We start from the raw sequence: 9,585 nt of genomic DNA, 5'->3' as shown, positions 1-9,585 counted from the left end.
AAGAACCCACCAATGATATAAAATCCTAGTTTTTTGACACAAAAACATTATGAGATACAGAGGTCCATATTCTGTGCCAAAGAACCAGAAGCCCATAAAAGATAAAACTAACCTTGCAATTTTTCATAAGTAGCTTTGATGATTTTTTTGTGCAGTAATTTCGAATTGATCTTGTCCAAAAACTTCAAACACAAGTCATAAAAATGGGGTTCAATACTAGCCCTACAAAATAATTGTTGATGTGTTAGCAAAAGATTGTAGGTTAATTAAAAAATATAAATGACCAGGTACTTTCAGTAAAAATAGTTGATACAAAAATACCACACTCACCTTTTCATCACCATATACTGAGCAAACCATGGATAGTAGTGATCATTCAAAATCTCCAAAAACTCCCTCAATTTGGTTTTCAAGTTGGTTGTTGAAATATTATTAATCATAAAAGCTATCTTATCCTGAACTTCTGGGCCAGGTGCCTATATTTGCTCATTTATAGTCAATGCTCCTATGTCCATACCAACAAGAGATTTAACCCTCATATGAGTAAATCATTGCATAGAAATATAATGTTTCCACATACAGTTAATAAATATATTTCACATAAATGTGTGCTTCTGTATTCTCACGTGATATATTTATTCAAAGTTAATTCAAGTGTTTCTTGGTGATTCCACGGGTCACTTATATTATTTCATGGATCCACAAGGCTTTGGATTAAAACAACGACATCATCTCATTTAAAATTTCTGATAAATAATGTACCTCAATAGTTGCATCTCATTTTTTAGCAACAACCACTAAGGTTTTGATGTTAAGAGAATGTACATTGGTCAGCTTGAGTTCGAATCTCCTATGCTGCATGTCGACTAAAGACCTACTCAAATATTTCTTCTGGAAGCCAGCTCTCCAAGTTAGACTACAGCGGAAAGCCATAACCTACAACAAAAAAGAAATAGTTAGATTATTCATGATACAACAGTTATAGTCAAAAATCTTGAATTGCAGTCACCGCCTGCAATTAACACATTTTCCCCACCCTTAATTTGAGGTGGAAGTAATTTTTTATTGTTTTGGCTATTAAATCCTGGCCTAGGGTTTCTGAACTTTTAGTAAACAGAGATAAGGAATGTGTTGTGTTTTTGCATGCAAGCCACACATCTTCCAAGTCATATTGCCAGAAACGAATATCCCAAGACCTTTGTTCGTTGCCCTTCCTTCGTTAATTGTGCATTCTCTCTTATGAAAAATTATGAACCCTCTCTCAACCGTTTGCAATGCAAATCAGAGATGGCAAAATAGGGTGCATCAAAATTTTCACTAAAAATGGGCCACTCCTTGATAGCAAATAGTTGGAAATAAAATATTGCAAAACTTTCTGACAAATTGATTGGTTGAGAGGGCAAAGATTAATAGCGGTTTAATGTTTAAGCCTTTGCTATAATTTCTTGGAGGAACTAATATCTCTAAAGATAAGATAAAACCATCAAATTTAAACCTTCCACTTAAATTTAATGTAAATTACTATTGAGAAAGTAAGAATCATGTGAGCCTGACTTTAAGAGTAACGTGAACCTGACTTAAGAGTCGCGTGAACCTGACTCACGCCGCCGCTTTCCTTTACTAACTTGTCCGCTATTCTTTTTCCTCTGCCCCTGCCCCTGCCCCTCTACAAAACAAAATACCACGGAAATGGTATGAATGGTTCTATGCCAGGAATCCTTCAGACGCTCTTACATCCAGAAGCTTCTAGTTCTTCCAGATTAAAATCCACAGATTGGACTTCGATTTTTCAGATCCTCTTTCCACGCACCTAGAAATCTTGTAGCCCCTCTTATATATGTTGAATCCCCAGACAATAAAGATCACCTATTATTGAATTAAGTTTATGCACAAAAGCAAAGCATGGCACTTTCATCTGTTCCCCATGAAATTCGTAGAATGTTCGATACCTTGGACGATAATGGCGACGGGAGGCTCAGTTTGCATGAAATCACTTGCTTCCTCAATAAGCTTGGAATACATCTAACAGAGGAAGAATTAAAGTGTACGGTGATGGCTGTTTCTCACAGCGAAGATAGTAGCTTAACATTTGATGAATTTGTTGAGCTTTACCAATCTGTTCTGGATGAGAGCAGTGCAAGAACGATTACTGGTAGTAATGAAGAGTCTCAAGATTTATGTTTAATGGAGGCATTCAAAGTTTACGATCTGGATGAAGATGGGTATATTTCTTCTTCTGAGCTTCAACAAGTGCTGAGTAATTTGGGATTGATAGAGCAGGGTAGGCATTATTTGGAGGATTGTGAGAGAATGATATGTAGATTTGATGAGAATTCGGACGGCCTTATAGATTTCTCTGAGGTTAAGAACATGATGACCACCAAATCCTGAAAGGTGTTCACCATTGACCTGGTTTGGTAGTTTGGGGTTATTCAAGGATTTTCAGAATTTGAGTATGTATTGCTGTACTGTTAAAGAAAACTTTCTGTTTTACCTAATTTTTTATTTAGAAGCTTTGTTAATCAAGGAGGATTTCAAGATTCGGTTTTAAATCTTTTTTTCTGGTTTTAACTGGTAATGGGTCCAAGCCAATAAGATGTATATATTTTCTTTAACAGAGATTTTATATACTTTGTAAATTCATGTAGATTATAATCAGTTAATAATATAGTTTTCATTCTTCTTGTTTTCAAATTTTCTTCTCTTAACTTCAAGTTCTTTTCTTTTTTCCAACTAAATCATAATACCATAATACCTTGTGTTAATTAAAACTTTACATATACAAGAACATATTACCTGAATAAGCTTTATAAAGCCGGTACATTATTTGTTATCATATTTACAGCTTTCATTTCTAAACAGATTGATAAATCCTAATAAAACCATCATAATTGAATCCTGATAAAACAGATGATATATAAATTTCACCTATATTTTAAGGGCAAAATATAAAAAATTCGTACAGTAAAATATCAGAGCCAATAATTGACATGAGTTGTTTCATAGAGGCCCTGAAATTTATGAGCAGGTATTCAAATAGCAATCAATGGTAGAAATTGGATCTCTTTTCCATCCTGCAATTCTTTTCTTTGCAGAATTTGATCGGGAAAAAGGTAGAAATTGTACGTTATGTTGGACTGGACTTGTGTACCATAATTAAAACCTACTCGGTATTGCCTCTTAAGAATGAATAATAAAGTAGTTGTATTTTGTTTTTAACTGAATGACTTGACTTTGATCTTTTATAAGATAATCTTAAATTTTTTGGATTAGGTTGTGTAGCATTTTTTTGGTATCAATGTTTTGGATCACATTCCGTGATCTATTATCAGGATTCTAGAGAGCTAAGAACATGGAATGATAAGTTGCAGACCAAGCCAAGGTTAAAAATGAGAAGAGAGGCAGGCAGGAAAATAAAGTTGAAAAAAAAGAGAGAGATAAAAGAAAATAAAATGAAACAAAGAGAGAAAGCCAAATGAAAGAACTTCCAAGAAGAAAGAAAAAGAAAAGAGAAAACAATAAACAAGAGAGAAGAGAAAAATAATAATAATACTAACAAAATTAAGGAAATTAATAATAATAAAATCAAAATAATAATATTGTTATTATTATTATAGAAAACAATAATAAGAGACAACACACGATTTATCATGGTTCGGAAAATTTGCCTACATCCACACTCAAAGCAGGGAATAACTTCTATTAATCAACTCTATCTTACATGGGATGCACATAGCCATTATATAATCATGTACACAGATATGAAATGAACAGTTGGGAGAACGTGAATGGTTATGTGACCGTTGGGCTTCACATTCCCAACAATCTCCCCCGTGAAGTGGAACTGATACAGCCATGCAAAACATCCCTGCTTCCATTTCAAAATTCACATTACAACTAGGCTGCTAGATTTTAGCTTCGCAATGTTCTGCTCGCATACACTTTGAATTAATCTTCTCCAAAGAACATCAGACTAAAGAAAACTTATCCATTGAGCATCTTCTCTTGCAACTTTTATGGGCACAAAGTCGCCCATAAATCTATAATTAAAAACATCACTATCTGCAGGTGCAAAATATACTCCTTCATCATAGTCTCCTGCTTGTGTGCTCCCCCATAATAAAACTACTTCTTCAGCCTTATAATCATTTTCTTCATCACTGGCCTCTCCATCATGGAATGCCTGCCGAAAGAATCTCTCTTCATGTAGACGTTGCCATTTATTGACCCAGCCCTGCCATTCCTCCTGTAACTGCTTTTGTTTCTCCCAGTAGTGTTCACTTAATAATAATGAAACATCCCGATCTAATTTATCAATGTAGTAAATTCCACTGTCATCCATCATCAGAGCTCCAACATCATTGCGAAATTCTCTAGCCTCTAGCTTTTTCATAAGTAAAGTTGTTAACCCAACAACAAATGCATTTTTTTCAGAGGTGTACACAACCTTAGGCACAATACTCGATGCATACATGAAGAACTGTAATCTGACATAATTGGGATCTCCAACAATGCACACATTGATGTCCCCTCTTAGATTCCCCTCACATTTAAAATTCAAAATTGTTTTCATCAACAGGCAATGCCCCTGAGGATACGAACGCTGGCTATAAACAGACACTAGTCCACCAAGGTTTAAAATTCGTCAGCTATTGTCCTTCAGCTCCCTCTCCCATCATATCAGCCAAACCCTTGCGAGTCGGATAAATAATTGGTGTTGGCAATATTTCAGGCGTAATGGGGCAGGATGAAACTAGCTCCGCAATACCTCCATTGCACTTGTCTGTATTAAAAATGAAGTGGTATTGTGGAGCGCAAAGGGAGAAAAATTGTTTAATTTTCTTAGGATAATATGTCCTCGCCTTGAAACGGTTCTGCCCCTGCAGCTTGTGCAACCTTGGCGGCTTGTAGGCTCGACCTGCACAACCAGCTTGTCAAAAATGTCTTGAGCGGAGACTTCCCCGACATGAGCATCGGATGGCACACACTCGGAGTCTTTATCATCAACGTCCTCATCACTAATCTGGAAGGGCCTCACATCGCTCAGGACGACCTCCACGACGTTGTCATCTTGTCTCCGCTCTTTCTTTGTCATATCGATTCTTACAGAAACTGTGCCTTCTGCAACTTTCACAGTTACTACCTCTTCCCCTGCTTCGAATTTTCTCTCAGAAAAATCATATTGACCAAGACCACGATCTCCATCCTTAGAATTGAAGGAAAAATTGTTGCATTCATCAGCAGGGTTTAAAAACTTGCCTGCACACAGACTGCTTAATCCATACGAAAGAAGCCTATTTTGTGCATATCTGTCATAAGCAGGTCCGAGTGGATCTGTCTCCCTTAACAGAGGGCGAGATCTCTTTTCAAGGCAAAGATCATCTCGAGGAAGATACCCAGAAAATTCCAGACCTCCAGCTGCATCCAAATCCGTACTCCGCTATGAAGAATCCATTAAACGGTCAAATACCACCACTGTCTCTCGCCGTTCACTTTCTTCAAGAAGTAGATTTTCAAAATTTACAGGGAATCCTTATCATCACCCATGTCTTCAAGAATTGCTTGGAGCTCAATTTCCATTTCATACTGAAAGTGCTCTGCAACGTCACTGTTCTTTGTAGAGGCTTCTACGAGAATGTCAAGAAGTTGCTCCTTGGTGAAACCTGCCATCATTTTTCGCGTGATCTCCACCTCTTTCTCTGTCGCTTCTTCTCCCAGGCCATTCTCGTCCTCCCAGGGCTCCATCACCACCATGTCGCAGCCACGGTTTTCTTCATACTCCAACTCCTTTGTGAAGCCCTCTCTGCTAGGGTCAACTTCCATCTCTGCCAAAACCTGTGGACAATCCAAAACAAGGCCCGAACCAGACTTGGTCTGGGACAACTCTCCCGCCACATCAGGAGGCTCAACACGTTGTCTTTGTTTTGGCCTGCAATCAGCATCATCGTCTGTATCATGATCATGAATCCTGTTGTTTACAAAAGTAGCTCCCTCTGCATCAATCATAATTTGATTAAAACTTCTTCCAACTTGCACTTCGTCATCCAAATCCATAGGTTCATATTCTTCTATGAAATTGTCTGCACAAGGGTCTTCTCCTTCTTCAACCGCAACCTCTACTTTGACATTCAAATCTTCTTGAAGAGAAAATAGCTTGGCTTGTGTATTGCTATGATGATCTTCTAGGGCTATTATGAGATTCCCCTACTCAAGATGCCTATCAACCGGTATATCATCAAGGTTGTCTCTATTTACTTTTGCTCCATTTAAGATTCTATCAGTTCTTTTTCTCTTAAATGTCTCAAAGTCTCAACCTCCAAAATTCTTGCCAAGGTATCCTCCATAAAATACAACAGATCCATCAGTAAGAAATTCTCCTCCTTTAGCCGCAAAATTTTCTCTTCTTGATATTTTTTGACATCGCATGTCTCATCTTCTTCAGGTTCATCTTCACTCCCCTCAATGTCCTCTTCTTCACCCAAATCCTCCTCATCTTTCTAGCCATACCACCAATGTACATGGTGTTTCATTTCAGCTTCCATTTGCATAACATTACTTTCTGCTCAAGCCAACCATGGCTCTGATACTAATTGTAAAGATTAGAACGCGCAGAGAAAACGATAATAGAAATAGAAAAGCAATAACAAGAGACAACACACGATTTATCGTGGCTCGGCAAATTTGCCTACATCCACACTCAAAGCAGGGAATAACTTCTATTAATCAACTCTATCTTACATGGGTTGCACACAACCATTATATAATCATATTCAGATATGAAATGAATAGTTGGGAGAACGTGAATGGTCATGTGACCGTTGGGCTTCACATTCTCAACAATAATAACATTAACAACAATAAAATTAAATAATATTATTTAATGATATCATTAAATAATATTATTATTGTTGTCGATGTTGTTATAATAATAATAATAATAATAATAATAATAATTATTATTATTATTATTATTATTATTATTATTATTACAACTATTATTATTATAATGAAGAAGAATGTGAATACAATGAAAATGATAATAAAAGAAATAACAGAAAAATAAAAAGGGGATTAGAAGATAAAAACAAAGAAGCTCAAAAAGGAGAAAGAACCCAAGAATGGGCAAGGAGATACAAAAAGTCCAACGCATGAAGCAGAGCGAATCGAGTGAAAAGACGAAGCTAGAAAAGCCAAAAGACCGGAAGAACAAGGAGGCACATGGGAAGATGAGAGGAGAGGGGAGAGAAGGGGGTACATTTCCAAAATGTTGGGCCTTCTTTCAGATTCCAATAGCTATAGAATCTTGGATCATAACCCTTGCTCCAAAATTTTAAATAAAGTTAAAAATTCAGTTTCCTCCTCTTTCGACGTTGACACCAAGAAACGTCTTATTCATTCTAAAGAAGTGACTCCTTGTATTTGTGGAGTCCCCAAAATTCACAAGGTTGGTGTTCCCCTCAAACCTATTGTGGACACGATAGGCTCCCCTACCTATAAATTTGCTTCTTTCCTTGCTAAATTAATTGGCCCACTTGTAGGAAAAATAGATTCGTTCATCCAAGATTCCTACCAATTTGTCGAATTTATCTAGGACAAGAAGTTGGAGAGCACTGACCTCTTAGTGAGTTTTGATGATGTCTCCCTCTTCACCAAGATCCCAATCCCGGACTCAATTGAGATTGTTAGACACAAGTCTAGTGGTGAGATGTCTGACTTGACATAATTCAACAATCATAAAACAATTCAATAATAGATCTTGACAATATCCTTGTTTGAATTTAATAATTAAATAAAAAATCAGCATACAGTTGAGTGATATTTTTAATTTAATTATTAAATTCAAATAAGAGTCTTGTGAAGACCCATTTTGCTGCCTGGGTAAACGGCTCCGCCCCTGTCCACCACTAGGTAGACTCACTTTCTAAGATTTAATGATCAACGTGGTAATTCGCATAATAAAATAAATACTCCTCGGTCACGCCGCCGCTTTTTGTTTTTCCACAATCACCGCGAAATTCCCCCAAACACCACGGAAATGCTACGGTTCCTGCTTTTTCGGGGAGAGTTGTACGCACACTTTAATCCAGAAGCCTCCATTTCTTCTTCCACACTTAACCCACACAATAGGTTAAAAAGACTTTCTATTGTTTGCACTTACCTGGAAAGATGATACGGTGAATGTTCAATGATTGTCGACTGATTGAGTCGTAAAATAATCATTGACTATTTGACTTCTAAATCTAGAAGTAAATGAGTTTTAAAATAACCATTGACTAGTAAATTTAAATTGAATGTTGAATTTTGTATATATAGATATATGTTGAATTCCACCCAGCCTATACACGAAGATCACCAATAAAAATTATATAGCAAAGCATGGCACTTTCATCTGTTCCCCATGAAATTCGCAGAATGTTTGATACCTTGGACGAAAATGGTGATGGTACCCTCACTCTGCACGAAATCAGTTGCTTCCTCAACAAGCTTGGAATACAGCTAACAGAGGATGAATTAAAATGTCTGGTAATGGGTGTTTCTCACACCCAACATGGTAGTTTAACATTTGATGAATTTGTTGGGCTTTACCAATATGTTCTTCATGAGAGCAGCACTGATAGTAATGAAGAATGTCAGGATTTATGTTTAATGGAGGCATTCAAAGTTTACGATTTGAATGAAGATGGGTATATTTCTTCTTCCGAGCTTCAACGAGTGCTGAGTAATTTGGGATTGATAGAGCGAGCAGAGAATTGTTTGGAGGATTGCCAGAGAATGATACGCAGATATGATGAGAACTTGGACGGTCTCATAGACTTCTCTGAGTTTAAGAATATGATGACCATCAAGCCTAATGATGTTCACCTTTGAACTGATCTTTTTGTATGAGTTATCTATTGATGTTTAAAAAGGCAATTCTATGGATAAAAGCTTAAAGAATCAATCAGCACACTGTCTGTTAATTGGGTGTCTACATCTTCAAATAACAAACAAAAATAGTTTTGAACTCTTGTACATATAAGATATAACTTTTTTTTCAATGGGTAAATATAAAAAATTCATGCGTTTTAAAACTCAGAACTATAGTAGGTAAGAATTAGATCCCTAAAATATCAGATCCCCATTCTTTTGAGGAGAATGTTTTTGAGCCATCGTGGGATTGATAGAGCGAGGAGTGTATATTTTGGACGATTGCCAGAGAATGATACGCAGATATGATGAAAACTTGGATGGCCTCATAGACTTTTCAGAGTTTCAGAGTATCAGAGTTCGCCTTTGAACTGATCTGGTTGTATGAGTTTTCTATTGATGTTCAAAAAGGCAATTCTATGGATAAGATATAACTTTTCTTTCAATGGGTAAATATAGAAATTCATTTGCATTTCAAAACTCAGAACCAAAGAAGCTAAGAATTGCATCCCTAAAATATCAGAGCTCCCATGTTTTGAGAAGAATTTTTTTGAGCCATCGATTGGTATTAGAGATTTTGATAGAGCCCCTGAGATTCATAAGCTCTATTTTGTTATTCAAATATCAATCAATAATTAGTTGGGGCACATGCTTGGAAAAATTGTGGAAATCCGGTCA

At 36.5% G+C, this 9,585-nt stretch overlaps 1 protein-coding gene across 1 annotated transcript; it reads left to right on the top strand.

The window, feature by feature from the left end:
* The first annotated feature begins 1,902 nt into the window (after positions 1 to 1,902).
* On the top strand, positions 1,903 to 2,391 carry LOC131070985 (calmodulin-like protein 2). Its single transcript, XM_058006693.2, has one exon. The coding sequence runs from the start codon at positions 1,903 to 1,905 to the stop codon at positions 2,389 to 2,391; it is 489 nt and encodes a 162-aa protein (XP_057862676.1).
* Positions 2,392 to 9,585: the final 7,194 nt, after the last annotated feature.

This window comes from Cryptomeria japonica, chromosome 3, assembly GCF_030272615.1.
Source record: "Cryptomeria japonica chromosome 3, Sugi_1.0, whole genome shotgun sequence".
NCBI classification, from domain to species: domain Eukaryota; kingdom Viridiplantae; phylum Streptophyta; class Pinopsida; order Cupressales; family Cupressaceae; genus Cryptomeria; species Cryptomeria japonica.
This window is presented reverse-complemented; position numbering and strand designations above follow the sequence as displayed.